Below are 24908 nucleotides of genomic sequence, written 5' to 3' on the forward strand. Positions count from 1 at the left end.
CCAGGCGAGATCAAGGGTGCCAGCAGGTTTGGCCCCTCTGAGGCCTCTCTCCTTGGCTTACAGACGGCAGCAATTCTCACTGTGTCCCTTGGCTATGTTGCATGTATGTCCTCATCTCTTCTTATAAGGACACTAGTTCTATTGGACGAGGTTCTACCAACTTGATGTCATTTTATCTTAATTACCTCTTTAAAGGGCCCGTCTCCAAATGCAGTCCACATTCTCAGGCACTTGTTGTTAGGGCTTCATCATGTAAGTTTGGATGGAAACAGTTGAGCTCATAACATCATACTTAGATTTGAAGTCCTACTGTAGAGAGCCTCTGGGCTGCTTAAAGGCATTGTACACCTGAGAATATTTAGTAAAAACTTCACGTGGTTTATAATTTTCCTAATAACAGGCTGAGTCTTGAAGGTAGTCTCTGAAGTCAAAAGCCTCGGCTTCTGCAGAGCAGTGTGGGAGGCTAGAATGTACTGAATTTGTCAATAGCCAAATTATTTTCTTATAGCTACTGGTAGCTATAAGAATTTAGGTGAGTAATTTAACCATTCAAAGCTCTACTTTTCTTATTCCAGCAATAATGCCTCATAGGTTATTTTATAGGCTGTGATAACATTTGAAATGATTAATATAGTGACTGATAGATAGCAGAACTCAAATATTAATAAAAACAGGATTCTGGTCTTTTCCCTGCCGCTTATCAACTGTGCATCTGTATCATTTTTCTATTGCTGTATAACACATTACCACAAATCTAGTGGCTTAAAATTGCAGTAATTTATCATGCTGTAGTTCTGGAGGTCAGAAGTCTGATGCAGGTCTCAGTAGGATGATATTAATGTTGGCAGAGCTGTGTTCCCTTCTGTGGGGATCCAGGAGCTGTTTCCTATTTCCTGGCTTCTAGGGACCACTCACCATTTCTTGGTTCATGATCCCCCTCCTCTGTCTTCAAAGCTAACAACTGTGGGTCTAGTTCTTGTTTCTCTGACTCTACCTTGGTCATTGTCACATAGCCAGGAAACTTTCTCTGATGTTAAGGATCCACGTGGTTAGATTGAATTCCGTTTAACAATCCAGGTTAATGTTCTCATCTTGAGGTTCTCAGCACAATCACATCTACAAAGTCTTCTTTGCCAAGAATGGTGGCAAAGTTGCAGGCTCACAATAATGGGGCCGTTACTCTGCCTACCACAGTCTCTTGGACACATTTTTCTGAACCAATTCTTTAACAGTAAAATGGACATATTACCATCACCTCCCTTGAGAGGCTTATTGTGCAAATTTGTTTCCTATTTGAGAATAATAGTTCTATAATGAATAAAATATCTTATCTTTCCTCTACAGCCAAATGAGAAAAGAAGACTGATGATCAAAGCCATTCACAGAAATTCTATCAATTCTCCTTACATAGTGCTGATTTCTTACCTTTACTTTCTCTTTTTTCCCTCCTGTCCCTGACTGACCCTAGCCCTACTGATTCCCTTTTACTCTGGTGATAGTACTTTCTTATCTTCCAACTTCAAGTCCCTGTTCCTACTTTGTCCTTGTACCACAAAGGCTACCACATCATTTACATGATTAGAATGTCTCATTTTCCAACTATTCTCCAAACAAAAACCTGAAACTTGGACATGATCCACGTCTATTTAATATTAACCTTGATACTGAGCTTTACACTAGATCGCAAGATTCTGAAAGCCTTAATTTACTGAGCTGATTCTAAGATAAATTGATGAAGTAGTCCGGAGAACACATGACTTTTTCCCTTGGTATGTTTCTCTTCTCCAATCAGTATGCGGAGGCCAGTGCTCCTAGGTGCATGGGAGATAAAGGAATATAAGGCACATGTTCTACTTTAATCTGTTATATCCATACAATATAAAGCAGTACTTTAAAATTTGGATTTTAAAATAAAATATATTCAGGATTAGCTCTTGATTTGTTATTTAATAGCTGAGTGACCTTGTGAAATTTTTATTTAAACCTTTATTCATATATCGAACCTAGTAACATCAAACCTATAGGCAATAGGCTTCATTGGGTATTAAATTAAATAAGGCAAGAAATAAATTAATCACAATGTTTAATACTATAGTAAGAAATCAATATTTTATTAATTTTTGTTATAATATTTTATCTTCAGTCCTAGGTGGTTGCTCAGTAGAAAATGGGAAAAGAAAGCAACTTTAATTTATAATGATTAATGAAAATAAGACTTTCCTTTCTTATGTGAAGATTCAAAGGCATTCATTGGAAGGAAATATGGTGAGCTAACAAAAAGTTGTAAACACTTCTCAGATGAAAACTTTCCCTTTCCAACAAAGATGATCTTAGATTTTCTCTATCAGTTTCTTCCTCTTTACTGTCCATTGAAATAAATTTCTGTCATTTTTAGATTTATCCTTTGAGTTTTTATAATGCACAATCTGGAAAAAATGGTTGGATGGGAGAAGAGAAAAGGGTGGGAAAGTATTTTCTGTGCTATTGGATAAAATAAAAATGTTCATTTGGCTGGCCACAGATTTGATGTGAAAATTTAACTGGCTTTGCTGGGCATGTTAATGCACGCCTGTAATCCCAGAGGCTGAAGTAGGAATATCGCAAGTTCAAAGCCAGCCTCTGCAACAGTGAGGCACTAAGCAACTTAGTGAGACCCTGTCTCTAAGTGGAATACAAAATAGGGCAGGGGATGTGGCTCAGTGGTTGAGTGCCCCTGGGTTCAATACCCAGTACCTTCCCTCCCCGCACAAAAAAAAAAAAAAAAAAAAAAAAAAAAAAAAGATTTAAGTTGCTTTCATTTGTGATTCTAGAATCAATGTCTCATTCTGTAAAATAGAACGAATTGGGGCAAGACAGAATAGTTTGTTTTTAAGGTGGGATAAGAAAACTAAACAAGAAAAGAAGCACATTGGTAAACATCAGATTACTTCTCTTATAAAAGTTGAAGCAGAGGGGACTTCTTGCTATGCTGTCTCAGGTAGACTTAGTTGTTTCTGATTGGTTTCTGTGAATATCCTGTTTTCAAGTAAAATTTCTTTAAATTTTCAGTTTGATTAAATGGCATTTAGCATAAGTGACTCCATTTTGATTTGGTCTGATGGGGCCTAGTGTAAGAGGCATTCACAACAATACACTCTCATAAACATTTTTAACAGAGTAAAAAGAAAAAAGGGGTATGTCAATCAATCAGCTTTACATCTCTGTAACAAATATACCAGACAAGAACAACTTAGAGGAGGAAAAGTTTAATTTGGCTCACAGTTTCAGAGGTTCAGACCATGGTCAGCTGACTCCATTGCTCTGGGCCCAATGTGAGACAGAACAGCATGGCAGAAGGGCATGGCAAAGGAGTGCTGCTTCACTCTCATAGCTAGGAATCTGAGAGCTTGAGTGCAAGGAGCCAGGGGTAACATGATCCCCAAGGACACTTGTTATGGTTTACATGTGGTATCCCCCAGAAGCTCAATGGGAGACAATGCAAGAAGGTTCAGAGGAGAAATGATTGGGTTGTAAGAGTCTTAACCAAATCAATGAATTAATCCCCTGATAGGGATTAACTGAGTGGTAACTGAAGTGGTAGGGTGTGGCTGGAGGAGGTGAGAATTGAGGTGTGGCTTGGGGGTATTTATTTGTATCTGGTCAGTGGAGTCTCTCTTTCTGCTTCCTAAACACCATGTGATCTGCTGTGTTTTTTTTTTTTTTTTTTTTTTTGCCACACACTCCGCCATGATGCTCAGCCTCACCTCAAGCCCCAAGGAATGGAGCCTGCTGTCTATGGATGGGGACCTCTGAAACCATGAGCCCCTAAATATACCTTTCCTCCTCTACAGTTGTTCTGGTCAGATCCTTTATCATAGCAATGAAAAAGCTGACTAAAACAACACTCCTCCAGTCACCTACTTCCTCTAGCCATGCCCCATCTTCCTATAGTTACCACCCATTATCCATTCAAATTATTAATCCAATAAATGAATTAATCCACCCATTAGGTTACAGCTCTCATATTCTAATTACTCAGCCTTTGAACATTTGTCTCACAGGTGAGTTTTCCAGGGGACACCTAATATCTAAACCATAATATGGGACTAAAAAACAGGCATGAACTATGTGTTCACTTCAAATTGTTAAGAAATGGAGTAAAAGAGATTATTATTTTGAATGTAGGTTTTACTTATGAAAGTATTTATTTTCTACACAGCTCTAAATTTGGACCACATGAATCATAGCCTTAATAGCATTATACCAAGACAGGCTGGGGTCATCAAATAACAATGTTAAGTTTTGGATGTAGTTTGTGTGTGTCTCCCCAAGGTTCACATGCTTGGAGCTTGGTCCTCAGCATGGTAATATTGAAAAGGGGAAACCTTTAAAAGGTGCAGCATAATGCAAGGTACTTAGGTCATAGGTTACCATCTTCTAAAGGAATTAATACTGGTCTCATGGAGTGAGTAGTTCTTACAAAAATGAGTGGTTATAAAAAGAGTAAACCTATCCCTAAATCTCTATGGCTCCCTGTCTCATGTTATCTTTTCCATTATCATATAATTTCATTATGATGCTATCACCATGTTGTGATATGGTTTGAAGGGCTGGTATCATGTTCTTGAATCTCCAGACTTGTGAATTAAATAATCATTTTTCTTTATAAAATATCCAGCCTCAGGTATTGTATTATAGTAAGAGACTATGACTAAGATAAGCAGATATTGAAAGAGAGAGAGAGAGGAAGGGAGGGAGGGAGAGAGAGAAAGAGAGAGAGAGAGAGAGAGAGAGAGAGAGAGAGAGAGAGAGAGAGAGAGAGAAAGAAACAGAGAGAAAAAGAAGTAGAAATAAAGAATGGATATAAATCATGAAAGGGAGGGAGACTGCAGACAAACTGTTAATTTAAAAATTCTGACTGAAGTAGAGCCCTGCAATATGGGTTGTTTGTATCTAAATTCAACTACTCAAAGTTCACATTTAAGTCCCATTTTAGGCAAGGCAATACCACAGATCAATTTGCTAACCTCAGATTTTAAAAGTCTTAACAAGAAGCTTATTTTAGGTCCTATGGATACAATAACTGGCTTTACTAACTTCACATTTTTAAGCTGGTGGTTTTGGCTCTGGGTAGTCACAGCTAGAATCAGGGATCAAAACCAAGCCTTGATTGTAACTGAGTAAATGCTGAGATGTTAAATAACAAGCAACATTTTCATCTTGGACAAAGATCACAGATTACATGATCCTGAAATTTAAAGTCTGGCTCTGCCTTTGGGCTATAATTCTAATGCTGGTATGGCATCCCATTTTGTTCTCACTCTTTTCTGGAAACAAGAGCAATTTTCATCCAGAAATGAATCTTGTGTCCAGATAGCTGATGTCTCATATTTATAGGCAGATGCTGGTTTTATTTGTTTATTTTTATTTTAGTTTTTAGTCACATCCTCTGAAGCTTATTTATATGGAAGATAGGAACTATAGTAACTGAACATTAGAACAATAACTCTTGCACTTTCATAGTAATACAACAAAGTGTGGCTGAGTGCCACAATTCAGGCTACAGAAACCAAAGTCAAAACAAGGCATGTGTAGCTTTTCCAATTAAGTGCATGATTATCTGGTTCAAGAGAACAACAAAGACAGAAATCACCACAATGCAAGTCAAAAAGAAATCATTAAACTAATCTATGAGTGCAAAGGAGAAAAAAAATAAAGATCAGGAGAAGGATCATTTAAAAAGTGATGTTTAACCTGAATCTTCAAGTGAGATAGCATTCATTTTTAAAAATGTTTTTATTAGTGCATTAGAGTTCTACATAGTAGTGGGGTTCATTTGACATAATCATACAGGACATACATTTTAATATCATCTATAGCTATTTTCTTATCCTAAAATTATACATGTGCAAGTCACTGGGAAAAGACCAAAATTAGTCCTCTGTAAACTAGTAAAAGATTACCACACTGGCATTTTATTCTTTCAGTATTTATTCTTTTTATGCATGTTTTTTACTTGAGTTTTATCTCATAATTTGTATCCTATTATGCTTCTTAAAGAATCTCATAAGCACTGTCCAATATTTAAATTTTTTAAAAAATAATATTGTAATGTTTATATAACACTTATTTACCTAGACTATGTCTTTTAACAAACCCCTTATCACTGAATGTGTGTTCTAATTTTTTTCTTTGTTTGGTTTTTGTTGTTATGGGAATTAACAATACCTTTAATATAAGTATTCGCTGCATTATTTTATTTCTTTAAAATAGTTTTCTAAAAATGAACTTGGGTAGAAACACTTGAGTCTATAAAGGCACAGATTTAGAAATAGTGTTCTAGACACAGGTAATAGAATAATCACTGCCAGGCTATTTCCCTAATCACAAAAATAGCACAATTCATAATAGCTAAACTGTAGAGCCAACGTAGATGCCCTTCAGTGGATGAATGGATAAAAAATGTGGCATATATACACAATGGAATTTTACTCAGCACTAAAAGAGAATAAAATCATGATATTTGAAGGTAAATGGATGGCATTGGAGAAGATAATGCTAAGTGAAGTTAGCCAATCCCTAAAAAATAAATGCCAAATGTTTTCTCTGATATAAGGAGGCTGACTCATAGTGGAGTAGGGAGGGGGAGCAAAGGAGGATTAAATGAATTCTAGATAGAAAAGAGGGGTGGGAGGGAAAGGGAGGGGGCAGGGGATTAGTAAGGATGGTGGAATTTGGTGGACATCATTATCCAAAGTACATGTATGAAGACACGAATCGGGTGTCCACATACTTTATATATAAACAGAGATATGAAAAATTGTGGTATATATGTGTAATAAGAATTGTAATGCAAAAGAAAACCCCACAAAGTACATGTATAAAGGCATGAGTTGGCATGAACATACTCTATATACAAAGATATGAAAAAATTATACTCTATATGTGTAATAAGAATTACAATACATCTGCTGTCGTGTATTTAAAAAATAAAGTCAATAAAACTAAAAAAATAGTTTTGAAATAACAAATATCATCCAGGAAGATGATTTTAAATATAGAGATGATTTTCCCATGAAGCATCATTGAGGTTGTTTGGCTGGTTTTCTATCTACAGCTGCTGGGAGAAGCTGACATCTTTAGAAATTAGTCAGAAATTAGTGTATTAATCTCCTTCCCCTTATACCTTCAATGTGGTTATGCTCAATTGACATGAGGATTTACCATTAAAGGAATCTGACAAATTAATGCCAAGGTTATTTAAAAGAAATATCTGTTCTGGAATACAAAATAGCAAGAAGACTAAGGAGACTTTGGCATTCTCAAATGAATGATGGTGGCCAGAGTTCTTTATACCTTTTTTTAGTTAAACAGGTATGTGAGTATGAAGCTGAAAAAGAGAAGCTTTGTTTTAAACTTAATTTCATTCCACCTCTAGGATCTATACTGATTACCCATATATATATTTCATCAAACCTCTTCTAAATTTAAGAGCCTTGGAGAATCCTGGCTGTGGCATGGGAATGTGAAGGTTTGCTGAATGGCAAAAAAATGTTACAGTTTAGAGATGATTCCAATCCTATTAAGAACCATAAGTTTTTCAGAAAATAGGGTTGACAAAGGTTTCTCTTTCTGTCTCTTTGGCTCTACTGCAGAAGCGGTCACACTCTGATGTCCATGATCATCACTTAGCTTGTTATAGTGCCAGTTTCCAGATTTCACACCTGAATATTCTGATTTAGTGGTTCTGGAGTGAAACTGGGATTCAAATATTATACAAGCTTCCCAAATGACTATTGAAAATGTTCCATGGATGGATTTTGAGACACATTGCCACAAGAAACAGAGCAGCCAGTTGCAACAGAACCAAGAGGCAGTCTTACAGTCCTCCGGCCATACATAAGCTTGGAGTAGAGATGGGATACAATGATTTACTCTTAGTGTCTTCCCCAAAGATTTTATCCAACATGGTCTAGTCCTCTGTAATCTAGTAAAAGATTACCACACTGGCAATAAGAACTACTTATTCATAGGTTCAGTTTTTCTACCTTACTCTTTGGTAAGGACACAAACTGCCACATGGAGGAAACACCTGGCAGGTTTGCAGTGTGGTGTATAACCTAGTTTTATGCTAAGCAGCATTCAGAGACAGCAGTATGGTTTGTGGTTTATGGTTGGTGCCTAGTAATTACAGTGGGTGGAAGAAGAGTTTTATTTTGTTTTAATTGCTCATAGTGTTTTATGATCACAATCAGATCATTTAGCAGCCTCATATATTTGTTTAGCATAATTTCTGTTCTCCACTTCAACTGTGATTTTAATGGATTGTTTATAGCCAAGGTGGTAGCTAAAGACAGGATGTTGATTCACTGTTAATTTATGTTAACTGGGAAGATTACCAAACAAGCATATTTCTTGTTTGCTTATTTGTCATTGTCTGTGAAAAATAGAGCTTCCCCTGCCTTGTTCTCACCTATCCTTTGATTGTATGGCTTTTCTAACCAAAATAGCTTTCATTTGGTACACACTTGGATGCATAATATTTATTACTGCTAGAATTTAGAGAAATAGATCTAAACTAGCAAATTAGAGACCTACTTTTAGCAAAAAGTCAAAATAGATGTGAAATGTTCCAATCTTCTCTGGAAAAGTGGTTTTAATAAATGTGTAGCTAATTAAATCTTAATTAGCTTATTCATCTACTAGCATTTTAATATTTTAATATTTATATTTCCACAAGGTCCTAATGGGTTTAATGGAAAAATTAAACAATTGAATTTTACAATTCAAGTTGTAAGTGATATCATTGGGCTTCGGGATGAAAGCTAAACAGATAAATTGAACCTGGACCCCAATTCTCTTGAGAGAAATGAAAAACTAGTATATCACTAATTTTGTTGAAGAACCAGAATTTATTATATGTTTGTGCTGCATTTTCATACGATGTAAATATAGCAGTAGACAAGAATTGCTTTTAACTGTGTATGGTGGCACACGGCTATAATCCTAGCAGCTTGGGAGGCCTGAGGCAGGAAGATGACAAGTTCAAATCCAGCCTCAGCAACTTAGGGAAGCCCTGAGCAACTTAGTGAGACCCTGTCTGAAAAATAAAAAATAAAAATGGGTTATGGATGTGGTTCAATGGTTATGCACCCTTGGGTTCCATCCCTGGAATCCATCCCCTGCCTCCCACCATCACCAAAAAAAGAATTGCTTTTTAATCTACAAAATATGCCCTGATTTTATGTTGGTACTAAAAACCAAGAATGTGGCATCACTTTCTGCTGTGGATATAGTCTGAAAAATGTGTTTGCAAGTTGAATTTTTGTAAAGATCATGTGTTCAGTTTTCTGGAAGTATTTGATTTTTAAGAGTAATTCTCTAGTCATTTTAAAAATAAAGTTAGAAATTCTTCTTATAAACTCAAATTTTAATGGAAAAATTTTAAACAGTATGGTATATCAGGGCCAGGTGCATGTAACCTAGCCATCAAGAGACCTGCATCCCAATTTTGTCGCTATTTCATTATATTGTTACAGAATTCAGAGAATTGTATTATGTGATTTCTAAGAACATTGTAAAATTCCCAGATTCAAATTTAAAATTTTTAGTGACTGGATTTGTTTAAAATAAAAGATAATGTCTCAGTATATGGTATAATAGTCTAAAGCTGCACCAGCCAGTGTGGTAACTACTAGCCACACATAGGAGCACTTGAAATACACATGGTTGAAATTGAAATGTGTTTTAAGAATGAAGTACACATTGGATTTCAAAAATTTGATTCAAAAGAATGTGAAGTAGTTCATGAATTAATAATTTTTATACTTCTTATGTTTTGTAATGATAATATTTTGAGATAGTAGGTTAAATAAAACATACTAAAATAAATTCACTGTTTGTTTTATTTTCCAATGTAGACATTTTAAATTTAAGTAATTTTTTTTTTGGTGGTACTAGGGATTGAACCCAGGGGCTTATGCATGCTTGGTAAGCACTCTACAAACTGACCTATATACCCAGCCCCTAAATTTAAGTAATTTAAATTTAAGCAGTTAATAGTCATTTGATGATCTAATAAATAGAAAATTTTAATTTCCATATATAGCTTATGTTATTGGGGTAGAGCAGCAGCACTCTAAATGGACAGCACATGGTACAAAAGAAACTTCCTGAGGACCAGATAATTCTCCATATCTGGTATTTTTCAAGAAAAACCTTCATGATGTGGAAGAGATTATCATCATTTTCTGTTGCTTACCAGAATACCTGAAACTGGGTAATTTATGAAGAAAAGAGATTTATTTAGCTCACCGTTTTGAGGGCTGAAAACTCAAGATCAGGTGGCCCTATCTGTTCAGCCTCTGGTGAGGGCCTTCTGATCAAATCCCAATATGGCAGATAGCATCATGAGGGAGTGTGTGAAAGGATTTCATGGCTAAACAAGGAGCAAGAGAGATACAGGGGCCAGGTTCTGTCTCTCTCTCTTTACAACAACTTACTTTTTCAGGAACTAAACTGGGTCCCCTGAGAAATATAAATCCCTTCTGAGGTGCTCCACCAATGACCTAATGACCTTTCATTAGGTCTCACCTCTTAAAGGTTCCAGCACCTCTCTATATTGCCACACAGAGGATTTAGCCTCCAGCACATGAATCTCTGGAGGTATACTCAAACCACGTCCAAATCATAGCAGAGACCCTTTGAAGATAAGATGAAAGTATTAGACCCAAAACATAGTTCATAGTTCACTAGTCCTGCAAGAGGCACCACCATAGTCAAGTAAGTATAGGCAATACTATACTAACTGAGCCCCTCTTACTGACAACATTCATTGACCTAGTGAAGTCAAAGTTTAGAAACTTGCTTTACTTGAGTCAATCCAATCCTTTCCAAATTTATTTGAGAAAGAATCTTGTCTTTCCCTAACACCGCACCACCTTTTATTTTTTTAATAGTAAAATAAAAAAATAAGAAAGTCACTAAGACCAATGCTGGTGAATTAGATAATCATTATTTCCCATTTTTTCTGTTGTTTGTTTATGGGCAGTACATAGGAATATATCTGAGGGGTTAGGTGTGCTTGCTTTGTTTATGTATGCTTCTATGCTAAAACCCCTCCTATTATGCATAAAATGTTTTCCTTAATGTTTGAAAGATTGCCAGCTAGATTTGTTTATTTTAAATCCCTAATTTGACTTATACTGTTAAGAAGATTTATAGTCAGGGATTCAAGGAAGGGCTACCAGAATATGTGGAATAGATACAGAAGCAGAGGTGAGGAAATGTTGACAGGATATTTGCACTTTCTGAAATGTTATGTTTAGTGTATTCCCCAAAGAAATATGCTGTTATGTATGGTTTCAATAGGCTCCCATGGACTGTCAGGGACGCTTAGATATGATTTACAACTTTGCTTTCCAGGGAAACTGCATCCAGCATTCCAATTTAGCAGTGAATGTTAGGAGCATAAATTTTAAGTTGAACACTACTGGTACAAAGATTGACTCCAAAGCCCAGGAAATAAATGCAATCAGCATCCTTTATTTGTTTCAATGAACTATCTTTCTTTTGGTGGTAAGCCTTTTACTTCTCCAAACTCAGAGAAGATGGAGATAATGATAGAACAAAAGTTTCCATGACAATGTTCATAGGATCTCACAAATCATAAAGGAATATTAAGAAGCCCTCATCAAGAATTTCCCTAGGTTACAATGAGGTTTTCAGCCTTAAAAAATACTCCTTCACAGAGTAAACCAAGTTATTTTCTTTTCTCATATGACATGTATAGAATAAATGTATACATATACATGAAAACAGCCCAAACTCAAAAAAGCTTCCTACACTCATCTGTAATTTCTTAAGGAAAAATATTTTTTGTTTCTTTAACTCACAGGGAATAAAATGACAGATTTCATTTGTAATGGCTGTATGTACTTCAGCCTGAAGTGAAACAAAAGCAAAGATAATTTAAGTAAAACTACTATTTTAAGGTAAAATATTGATACTTCATTAATATTGGAAAGATGCACAATGAAAACCTATGCTTACACATGGAACATTTGTTTTCAGTAGGTTTCAGGAGGCTTACTCATCCAAATGGCTTCATAGCAGGTGTCCTATGAGAGCCCACTGGGCTGCCAGTTTCTGGTTAGGGACAGCTATTATATTTCCAGTATTATTCATTCTGTGTGTAGATTTATATTTCTACCTGGTATATTTTCTTTGTGCCTAAAAAAATCCTTTAACCTTTCTAGCAGCACAAATATGCTGGCATCTGGTAGATCTTTTTATCATATAAAATGGTCTTAATTTTACATTTATTATTGAAAGATATTTTCAGTTGAAATAGCATTCTAAGACATTTTCCCAATAATTGAAATATGTTATTCCAATGCATTCTGGCTTGCATAGTTTTGGGAGAGAAATCAGCCTTATCTTTGTTCTACTGGATGTGATGTGTACTTTTCCCCTCACATTGCTTTTAAAACTTTCTCTTTATCAATATCTTTCAGCAATTTGATTTGGATGTACCATATTGTTTTCTTTCTGTTTTACTCCTTGGGTTTCTTTGAGTTTTGGGGGGTTTGAGGGCTTATGGATTTGGAATGATTTTTAGTAATTACTTTTTTAAAAAAGTTTTTTTGGTCTTACCATCATCTCCTCTACTTCTTGTAGTTCAATTATCTGTGCATTAGACTGCTCAATTTTATCCCAGAGATCACTGATGCTGTGCTCATTTTTGTCTTTTTAAATGTTTTTTTTTTTATTTGGATGATTTCTATTGCTTTTTCATCAAGCATACTGGTTATTTTGTCAGGATATAATCTGATGTTCATCATACTCAGTGTATTATCATTTCATACAGATATTATATTTGGGACATGTTTATATCTTTCATTTATATCCTCACTATGTTCATGTCTTTCCTTACTTTCTTGAACATATGGAATATATTTGTAATAGCTGTTTTATTTTCCTTCTTTGGTAATGACATCATCTGCTCTTTCATAATCTGATTCTATTGATTGACTATTATTCTACTTATGGGACATATTTTCCTGTTTCTTTGTGTGCGTAATAATTTTTGACTGGATGCCAACCATCATAATTTTTAACCTTGTTGGGTACAGGATTTATTTTGTATAATTTTATATAGTATGTTGGATTTTTTTTTCTAGCTTGAAATCAAGTTACTTGAACTCAGCTTCATCAATTTCAGGCTTTTTAAAACTTTGTTAATACTTAGCATCTTGATCTAGGGAAAGTGTACACTCAAATACTATAATATCCCGTTGAATGTCATGTGTACTACTTATATATTACAAGGTCTTTTCAGCGTGGCTGGTAAACTATTCCCAGTCCTATGTATGGTTTACCTGAAATTTGACCTACTACTTTTCTGTGTTTCTTATTTCAACCTTAAGTAATTTTCTCTCATCATGCATTCATCCATATTCAGTCAAAGGCTGAAGGAACCCTTTCACAGATCTGTAGGGTTTTTTTCTCTGTTAAGATCCCTTCCTTCAGACATTATATCCCACAGATCTTAAGATCTTGGCCTCCTGAAGTTCTAATTTTTGTTTCTTCAACTCAGTGAGACCACCAAAGTCTATTTGAGTATTTCTTCACAATATTGCTTTCTAGAACCTGCTACTTGGCGACTGGTGAAATCATAGGTGTTATTCTCAGTTCTTGCCCTTCTCTCTAGGATCACAGTACTTTATTGCTTATTCTTCAATGTTTAAAAACCATTGTTACATATATTTCATCTGTTTGTTCTAGTTGTTTGATATGTAAGAGTAAATATGGCACCTATTATACCATCATGTCTAGTATGATATGCTTTTAACGCTGAAAATAAAATCCTATCCCTACTCTTTACTAGATGAATCTTCTTGCATCATTGGCACTCATGAAAATGTGACTCAGTTTCCAAATTACTAGTAATATTAACCTCTTTGTGACCTTTCTCTGTGGAGAAGCCTGGGCATGAGAGGAATAGCTGATTTGTGTTTATGTAATCTCATGTTCTTCTATAATCACCAGTTGGAACTTATGTCAGTGGTTCTAGGATTTTTAACAGGTCTGGATTTGAATTCATATGTCTAGGGTAATTACTGGTGTTGTTGGCTGTGTATTTAACTTTCTTAGATTTTTTTTTTTTTACTGGAAGATGACACACAAGTATTTTACTGTCTCCCTATGAGCTTGATTTTAATAGGAGCTGACTGAGCTATATTTCCAAACACAAATATGAGAGAATGGAAGAGATTATAAATATGGAAAAGTAATTTTTACTGCATCCTTTCCCTTTACATTGTCTAAATGGACATTACTAAAAATGAATCACAGCTGAGTTTTCTAACTTGGTCCTTTAATAGGTAGTTGCTTGCAAGAATATGAATTTTTGGTATTTTATCCTTATTTCCTATTCCTTTACTCCTTTTCTTTCTATTCTTTTCTTCTGATATCCTCTCTTTTCCCCCTAAAAATTACATATGTGGCCATATAAATTTCTTTAATTTCTCACACTTACTATTCATCACTTTTCATGTCTCCATGAAATGTGCCTACAATATTCTTTGCCTATGATATTTTCACCACTTTCTTTCTTAAATTTTTCTTATATATTCTTTAAAGTTCAGGTCTGACACCATCCAGTGGACTAACTTGTATTGAATTGTGTATATGATATATATATATATATATATATATATATATATATATATATATATATATTCCTTTATCTTCATACCTACAGTTCAAGGGTAAGAACTACATAGTGGGTAGTAGTGTGGACTATACAGTCTGAGTCTTTGAATCTCTGAGTTCAAATCCTGGGTCTACCCACTAAATTCTGTGTAGACGCAGCTGCATTACTTTTTTCCCCTTATGACTCTTTGTCTTTAACTGTGATCATTGTAATACTCTTTCATAGGGTGATTGTGATGATTTGGGGGAATAATATATAACATGCCTAAAATAGCACCTAAGCACTCTAAAAGTAGCAGCTATAATTATCAACAGGAGCTAAATTTTAAAAATAGGGCTTACTTGATTTTTCAACTCTGCAATTCAATTGCTCCCTCAAGTGCCTCCTAAAATTACAAAATGTTTCATGTTTTTTTTTTAAAGAGAGAGTGAGAGAGATAGAGCGGTAGAGAGAGAGAGAATTTTTGATATTTATTTTTTAGTTTTTGGCGGACACAACAACATCTTTGTTTGTATGTGGTGCTGAGGATCGAACCCGGGCCGCACGCATGCCAGGCGAGCACGCTACCTCTTGAGCCACATCCCCAGCCCTCATGTTTTTATTATAAGAAAGACTGCCCAAATTTGAAAATTATGCTTTTTATTATAGTCACATAAAATAAAGTCAGTTACACCAAGTTGTCCAAATACATGGTGAACTAAAGCTTCCAACACTTACAAATTTTATACATATATCTATGCATTTACAAATACATACATATGTAAAAGATATATATTTTCTTCTAAAATAAAGTGCCCAAATGTTGATATATGGGGGCATAAGAGGGAGAAGAGAGTTATAAAGCCTTGTTAGTTATAGGCTGTACTTTTATAATATAAGAATCTGTTTTATGCACATTTATTCAGATATAATAAACTCAAATCATCTGTTCTTTTCTGAATTCTTCTAAGTGAATTAATTTACCTAAAATGTTAAAGAAATCATGTGGTCATCTTAATGAAGCAGAGGCTTCTTTTTCTGATGTGGCTGGCACAGAGCCTTGGCTTCCCTACAGAGGGGTGTTTAAGCTCCATTCCTAATTACCCTGTTGTTCGGATTATTGTCTTTCTGCTAAGGTGATAAACAGAGTGAGAAACAATCAGGCATCTCTAAGTCTAACTCCTACATGCATGCAATGAAATTAGAATTTGGTGAAAAGATTGCTAATGTTTTACATCACCTTGGGTTTGAGGAGAAAGCTTTATCAATATTTGAATAGTGGGTCTTGCTGCCTCTGTTATTACAGAGGTGTATAAGCCAAGCAAGAAGAATCAGGGCATAATGGTTAATATGTCATTGAGAGAATCAACTCAAATTGAAATGAACTCTATTACAGTGAAAAACCTTCATGAGTTCATGTTTCAAGGTAAGAACAAATTGCAGGGTTAAAGAAAAACTCAGTGATTTAAGATAATTCAGAAAATCCTCACTTGAAAAAGGAACTGGAGTTCTAGTCTTAGCTCCAACAGCTCAGCTGTCCTTCTGGTGTTTTTACTTTATTTTGTGCTATCTCAGACATTTATGATCATTGGTAGTCTTTGACAAGAAATGGAATTTAAAATTTAATTTAAAATGCCTCTGAAAAGACTAACTTGTTTAAGCAATGTGGAGATGCCTGAAAATAGCTGAATATGAGCCCAGCCATTTCTCAATTTCTGGTAGCTACATCTTTAAGCTGTAGCAGAGTGGATCCTATGCAAGCAAGAAAGGGAATAATTGTCAGCATTGAAACTGCACAAGACACTCTAAAACCCCCAACATATGGAAGGTGGGGAATAATGAGAAGCCCAGACAATTCCCATAGTCAAAACAAGGAGTGGGGTATTTCATTTCATTTTTGGAAGGAAAAAAGAAGGGCACAGTTTCCAATGACCCAACCCACCTCTGCAGTGCCTCTGAAAGACTAGAGAAGCCTAACTACTGATTTTGGTGAGCATCTTGTTGATGGCCTGCTTGACATGTGTGGTGGAGCTGCGTCTCCTCGTCTTGCCCTGCACCATCCTCCGGCGACGCACCTCTCGACATAACTCATAGAAGATCTCTGTGATGTTCCCTTCTCCAGTGCAGGCAGAGCACTCATAAAAAGCACATGCTAATTCTGTGGCCAGCTTCTCCCCTTCTTCTGTACTCACTTGTCTGGAGTGGTCCAAATCAGCTTTGTTTCCAACCAAGATTAAAGTCACATTCTTGGGCTTTTTGATTTCATCTAGGATGTTCTTCAGTGGTAGCACTTCCTCAAAACTTCCTCGGTCAGTAATGTCATAGACCAGCACAAAGCCTTCCCCCCATCGCATGTGCCCTTCTCTCTGAATGGTGTCTTCCTGTAGGCCAAGAAAAAACAGCAGCTCAGAAACTTGGAGGTGATCACAATGCATAGACACTGCTGATGCTGGTAATAACCCCTTAGTCACTATTCTTCATATCCACTTTTGTTAAGTGTCTTGGTTGTCTGCCTTCCCAAGTTTTCTTTCTCAATGAGTTTGGAATAGGAGCATTCCTTTCTCATATCAAGATACTTCAGGCAATTGAAAAGTTTCTAACTCATAGACTAAATTTCTACTTTTAATTTTTCTTGCTATAGTCTTACTTCTATAATCACAAGAACTTTTAATAAATTATACCCTTGGTTGAGCACATTGCTATTGAGACTTTTTCTCATCACAATTGAAAATTAATAAATTAATAATAGACAACTGGTTGTTACCCCAATATTTGGGTATCAGAATTAGAGCCAAAATTCAGCAAGATGTACCCTCTACTTTTTTTGGTTTCTTTGTGTGTTTTAATCTCCTTTCTCATTGAAGACAATTAGGGAAAGAAAGAGTCCAACTTTAAGGTGGGCCTTTTTTCCCCCTATGCCAATACCCCAAATATGTCACATAGTACCAATAATGATGGAAACTTATTGATTCTTCATGGGAAGGTATACCTATAATTTGAGAAAGCATTGCCTTTAAAAGTTCAAGTGGTTTCTGGAGGCTGTGGCCTCTCTCAGTAGGCTCAGAGTGTGAAGGTCAGAGCATAAAGAGGTGGTGATGAGAAATAAATGTGTGAAATTCATTTCAGGAACATTTCATGGATTAAACTCTTCAATTCAAGTCTTGTTGGAGGCACAGATTATTGACAAAGGACCATGGAAAACTCCAGTTTGTTAACTCATCCCACTGGTCATTTCTATACAAAGATATGAAAAATTGTGTTCTATATATGTAATAAGAATTGTAATGCATTCCTCTCTCTCATGTATTTAAAAAACTAAAATCAATTTAAATAAAGAATTAAACCTATCTATGAATCATTTCATCGTTTCAGATCTAACTGACCTCAAATTAGATTTACAAAGAAAATATTTCAGGAGAGAGTTCCAAAATAAAGTATTTTGAAGCAAACAGACAAATTTATATATGGCCAGAGAAGTCAATATATACTATATACTTTCTCTTAAAGGGTTACCTTGCATATTAGCATATAAAACCTCTGCAAACTATCAGTAAAGGCACTTGTTTAAGTATATCTAAGCATTTCAAAGTACATTTGACAATGAAAACTTCGTATTATCCTGCTAAGCCACCAAACAGGTGGGAGATTCCAACCTGGACAATATATGAATATTACAGTATTTTCAAAACCTTCTTGAAGCACAGGGAAGTTTACATAAACATTATACACAGGCTCCTAGAAATGTGTTAATATATAAAATTGTAGAAATAAGTTTTTAGTTATGCAAAAGTTACTTGAATGACATGCCTCAATTTTTGTGTACATTATGCATGTCTTTTTTTATGTGATGCAGAAAATATTTTAGTTCAATTTCTATTCACCTGACCAGCAGTATCAAGGATCTCCATGGAAACAACTTCGTCATCGATGGTTGCTTGGTGTCGGTAGGTTGATTCTGAGAGAATGAGCAAATAAAGAAGACAAACAGGTAAATAAATGCAAGATTTAATTTGATCCTTAAAATGAGAAATTAGGCATGGAACAGCGTATCTGTCTTATAGTACAGGGGATTGTGCAGGCTAGGGAAGCAAAGAATAATGTGCAAGAATGTAGCATCTTTTTACTCCCAGAGCTCCAGGCATAATTTCTTTCTATTTATTTATTTATCTATCTATCTATTTATTTATTTATTATTTTGATTTGTTATATATGACAACAGAATGCATTACAATTCATATTACACATATAGAGCCCAATTTTTCATACCTCTGGTTGTACACAGGCATAATTTCTAATGAGCCACTACTTCAGGGCATAGAATGTGGGAGCTCTCTTTGTTTCCTTGATTCTCTGTCTGCTCCTCTTAAGGTTACATTTTATTTCATTTTGAGGTCAGTTCTCTATAGTGCTCTTTTCTATCTCAATAAACAGAGGCTTCTATTTTCTAGAATGACAAGGTGGTTTTCCACAAAATGGATTTGGTCATGATGCCCCTAAATGTCCAGTTTCTGTAAAGCTCTGTTAATTTATTTTCCTAACAAAGTTACATACAATCAGAAACTAATATTTTCTTTCTAAACCTCAACCCAATAGATATTAGAGGGAAGTGGATATATCTTACCAAATGATGTAAAACATGGGAAACACTTGGGGCAGTAATAGACAGGGGGGACCCAGTGTTTGTAGTTGACAAGGAACAGTAACCCAAATTAAAGGAGGGCTGGGAAGCTTGGAAGACAAGAGGAACAATGCAGATTTCTCTCATTTGTGTTGCCTCTTCAAAGCAGGATACAGTAACTACTCAGTATCAGCTGAGGTGGGTCAAGAGCAGAGTGGTACCCAAGCTGTGAGCGGGTGAAGAGAAGTCAGCAGGTGTAAGAAGACTAGGTAAACTTGAATGTAACCCTCATCACATAAGTGAAAACCAAAGGTAAAAACCAAGCACTCTATAGGAAAACTAGAACAACTGAAATAAAGGAATCAATACATAATTGGCAGCTGATGAAAATCAGGAGGAGGAACTCTCCCAGAAGGTCTCAGGAAGTGATAAGAAGAAAACCGGAAGCTGAAAACTTAATAGGAAGTATGGTCAATACAATTAGAAATTTCATTCTTTATAAAATGAACCTCAAAGACAGAAGAACAAAGTACACAGAGATGTGAAAATATTCAAAGTTGTGATGACTAAGAATTTCCCTGGATGAGAGTCATTGAAACACTTCAGATCAAAATGACTAATGGAATATGTGAGGAAAAATTTTCAATCTAAATTTCAGTGAAATTTAAGATATAAATGGAAAAGAAAAAAAATCTAAAGAGATTTAGAGAATAAAAGCTCTTCACCTACAAAAGAATATGACTCAAATTTGACATTGGACTTCTTAGCAGTGACACCGGATTTATGATATCTATGGCATAAAAGAAAATAACAAAGGTACACCAAAAGCAGTCCACAGTTACAATTCTATGTGATTCTAATATATTATATATCAGGGTGGAGGTGAGGAGAAGACCTGGGAGGCAGGTGTGAGTAAACACACTTATTTCAGAAGACAATAAAATACAGAAAAAGTAAAAAAAAAAAAAAGGAAAAGAGAATAATTTTTAAAATATATAAGAAAATAAATAAAATACAAAATATCATGCATGAGAGAAAAAGTATAACCTTTTATGAGAAATTATTCTGACTCCATTAACTAGTAGTACAAAAGTAACAAGAAGAAAACAAAATAATAATATATTTGAACATAGATTCAAAACTTATAAATAAAATATTATCCAATCGAGTTCAACAGTTTAATAAATATATTATGAAAATAGCATTTATTTCAGGAATGGAAATAGTGTTTACATATTATCAACACAATTTCATACATTTATGAACTAAAGAAGACAAATCACATGACTGACTCTATCAAGAAGAAAAATACTTTCCTCCCTATATCTCATTATTAATTTAAGAGTTTTAAAAATATTCAGAAAACTAAGAATAAAAGGAATTCCCTGACATGAAAAAATGTTACATATAAAACCCCATAGCATACATAAAATAAATGGACTAAGTATACAGATTGTCTTCAAACTCTTAAGCAAGGAAAGTATGTGCTATACAAAAATATAATCCAACATGGACTACAAACACTGGATAATTCTTTTTTTTTTTTTGTGGTGCTGGAATTGAACCCAGTGCTTTGTACATGCGAGGCAAGCACTCTACCAACTGAGCTATATCCCATTGTAAGGCATTCTGCTGTCATATATAAAAAATTAAAATAAAAATACATACAAAAATTTAAAAAAAACACTGGACAGTATAAGATAGGAAAAAATAAATAAGAGACATAAGTGTAATGGGAGTCCACTTTACGCTTTGGGTACAAACCTTGATGCTTGATCAGGATTGACTTATTTTAAACCTGTCATGATTGTTTTTCCTTTTCTTCCTCTTCTCCTCGACCTCCCTAACAGTGGGGGATAGGGAAATGAGATGAACATTTTTTCTGTCCCAAACTAAGCTGTCATGTCCTTCACTGCCTGGAAGAATGTCACGGCCCACAAGGATAAACAAACTCTAGACCTGGGAACTGGAGCAATGGCTTTCTCAAGGACAGCAGCAGATTGACACTAATTAATTCTACCTACTCATGATATTTGGATCCCCACCCTTTATTCCTCTCTTAAAATCCCTGCGTTCCCTCTAGCAGGGAGAATCACAGCTTCTGGGACAGGAGTCCTCTGCTTCTCCTTTGCTAGCAAAACAACAAAACATCCTTCTTTATATCAAAACTTGTTCTCATTTTTTGATTGGAAATGGAAACAAGAACTGAGCTTTCAGTATCATCAGGGTGGGAAAGGGATTTAAAAATCAAGGCTATGAATTAGAGGTCTATCAGAATGAATCACTAAAATTCTTCTATATCAGCAAAAACCACATAGGAAATATAAATGACAAGTAACCACTCCCAAGAGCAGTAAAATAAATGACAATACCTAAGAAACAATAAAGAACAAGCACAACCAGCAAAGTTCAGAATTTCATGAAAAGGCCCCAAAGATACTCAAATAAATAGGAAAATTTCCAAGAAAAGGGCATGAGCAACAATTTTTAAAAGATGTTAAATTTCCTTCAGAGTGATCTCAAATTTAATGCAATTCAAATTCAAAGTCTGGTCAGACTTTTTGAGGAACTAAATAAGCTTATCTAAAATGATGTAATGCAAAGTAAATAATACTACCCAAAACAGTGTGGTACTAGTGTCAGAATGTGCAAATTCATAAAGCCTTAAATAGATGCTCATTTATATAGGAATTTAGTATATGACTGAGGTGGCACCACAAACTACAGTGGGGCGGGGTGGGGGGGAGGAAGAATACATTGTTCCATAGATGGTAATGGGAACAACCAATAAAGAATAGTTCACTCTATGGACCCCCTGGAGCATACACTAAAAGTAAATCCAGATGGATTAAATATTTAAATCAACTAGACTTGAAAAGTAAACTTAAAACAATAATAAATTAAAAATATGAAAACACACACAGAATGATCTAAAAATAAACAAGTTGACTATATTTTAAAAATTTGTGCAATACAAAATAAGCTAAAACCTGGAGAAAGTATTTGCCACATCAAAACCCAGAATTGACAAATACCTAAACTATACAGGAGCATTTAGAAATTAAAAGATGGATGAGGAGAAAATAAATATAGGCAAAATATACAAAGAGGAAATTTGCAGAGGAGAAAGACCAAGTGTATATAAAATGATGCTGTACCTGGTTACTTATCAGAGGGAAGCTTATAAAATTATATTACAATCATAGAGTGGCCCAAATTAGAAAGTTAGATAATGAAATGCTTGGTTAGATTCTAGAGAGGTTTCCATGTACCAGCAATTGGAGTGTAGACTGGCTCAGCATTTTGGAGGGCAATTTAACAATATTAAATATGCAACTAATATTAAATATATCCTAAGATCCTGCAACTTCCTCCCATACATGTACCCCAGGGAAATTATAAAATAAAACAAAAACCCGGCCCAGGCTCTTATAGAAGTTTTTTTCAAAGTCTAGTGTCTGGGTCAGCAAAATCAGTATCAATTAGGAATGTATTAGAAATGCAAATTATCAGGTTCCACCCCACACCTATTGGGAATGGGATCCAGTAATGTGTGTTCTGACAAGTCCTCCAGGTGCTTATGATGAATGCTAAAATTTGAGAATCATTGATTTAAGCCAAGGTTTTCCCGGGTGATAGAAGGAGTTCACCTTGGAGGCAACTAACTGGGTGTTTAACACAGGGAAGACGTGTTAAATGTGGCACACTAAGGAACGCTATGCAGAAGATACATAACAACATATATGTTCTTTATAACATTCTGTTATAAAGATTAGAAATAGAGACACAACACAATAAAACTTATGTAAATTTAAATGAATAGACAAAAATTTATTTTTATAGATATAATAGCACAAACTGAATGTTTGAACAAAAATTGTTCTCAATGCTTTATTTATGTTAACTCATTTACTCTTCACAAACATCTCATAAAGTGTTTATCACTATTAGCTCCATTTTAGAAAAAGAAACTGAGACATAACAGGAGTAAGTAATTTGCTGAAGGCCACAAAGGTGATAAGTGGTAGTAGTCAGATTTCGAACCAGGAAGTCTGGCTTTGGAGTGGCTTTGGAATGTAATAGAAAACCTACATTTAGTATTAAATAACTAGAATATACTTATGGGAAAGAGGAGCACAACGGTGTCAGAATAAGGTATACAGGGACAAAAAAAACCCAATAATATAAAGGCTTCATATATACAATAATGGCAAAGTGCAATGAAAAGAGAATTTAACTAACATAATTACTATCTTGATCAAACTACCTAAATGACCAACCAACCAAGCAAAAGTTTCTGCTTCCACAGGGATAGGCTATGAACAAGTGCTCCTATTATTATTATTATTATTATTATTATTATTATTATTTTGTCTATCTACCTTTCTTCCATTTCATCCACTATTTTGCAGCATTTTGACCATAATTTTACCATAAATATAAATTTCTACTCAAAATACAAACTGTAGGAAGGAAGCTGAGTGAAGTAGCATGAACTTAGCCTCAAACATAACGTCTGTGCCATCCTCACTGTGCCATGATGGTTACCACAGGCATGTACCTTGCCATAGTATTTTCCAAAAGTAGTATTTTAAAATGAGATTAGGTGTATTTTGTACTATTTTCATTCTCTTAGAACTTGCAATCTGTACACAGTATGAATGCTGATTCTCAGTTCTAGAACATTCCATCCCTATCATGAGAGATGATTAGTTTTGTATGATGGAATGCTCTAAAATTCCGTTTACAGCAGCTACTTGTCTCTAACTGTTCTCTCAATGATCTCCTTCTTCCATCTTCGGTGCCCAAGCTCAGGGAGAAGTCTGGGCAGTGTCACACGCCCTTTGGTTTTCAGCTTCACTGTTCTTTATACTGACTTTCCTTTTCAAAAGACTGGCATCAGCCCTGGAGCCTGGAAAACAGAATTCTGGGCTCTAGTCCATCTTTTTTTTTTTTGCACCAAAAGTTGTCTGAGAGACAGGGCAAATTTTCTCGGTTACTTCCATGATAAATAGGATATGTATTTCAACCACAGAAGGCCGCAGCTGGGGGGGCAAATAGGATAGAATGAAAATTGTATGAAGTCGTGTGACTCTTTGGCTGTTTGTTATTGAAACAAAAAGGATGAAATGCAGGAAATGAGAGCATGTCTGCCACAGGCTTAGCAGTGGGTGGCAGTGGGGATTTCATCTAAGACCAATACCAGTTTCACACCATTTTGAACATATTTTCTTTAAGTGTCTTTCATTAGGAACCCATTTTCTCCATATGTGAAACTCTGGAAGTACTAGCCACAGAGTCGAAACAATGTACGTGTATGTGCTAGCTCCTCTGAGATAGTTTTGAAAAAAATGCACTAAGTTCTTTTTTTCTGTAATAAATGCTGATGTTCATTTTAAAACACATGAGAAAATGTGTATGTGTCCGGATGGTGAACAGACTTTTAATTTTCTTCCTACTAACAAAAATGATAATTTGAGTCTCTGTTTTTATTTTTTATTTTTGAAGGGTAGGGGATTATTGTTTAGGAGGTACTTCTAAAATGAATCAAAATGTTGTTTACTGTAAAACAAATATTAGCTTCAAAATGGATTTAGGCATATTAAAAAATCTTAG

General features: G+C 35.0%; 1 protein-coding gene across 1 annotated transcript in view; it reads right to left on the reverse strand.

Annotated features, from left to right (window-relative positions):
• Window positions 1–15325: 15325 nt before the first annotated feature.
• The window catches only part of RERG (RAS like estrogen regulated growth inhibitor), a 121979-nt gene continuing 112396 nt past the window's right edge, over window positions 15326–24908 (reverse strand). The window contains exons 4-5 of the mRNA XM_081311304.1: window positions 18556–18629; window positions 15326–17055 (exon numbers count right to left, since the gene is read on the reverse strand). Of these exons, the coding sequence (XP_081167430.1) occupies window positions 16648–17055; window positions 18556–18629 (482 nt within the window). The 3' untranslated portion in view covers window positions 15326–16647. The remainder of the gene's footprint in view (window positions 17056–18555; window positions 18630–24908) is intronic.

This window comes from Spermophilus citellus (assembly GCF_964194105.1).
Source record: "Spermophilus citellus genome assembly, chromosome: 10".
NCBI classification, from domain to species: Eukaryota; Metazoa; Chordata; class Mammalia; order Rodentia; family Sciuridae; genus Spermophilus; species Spermophilus citellus.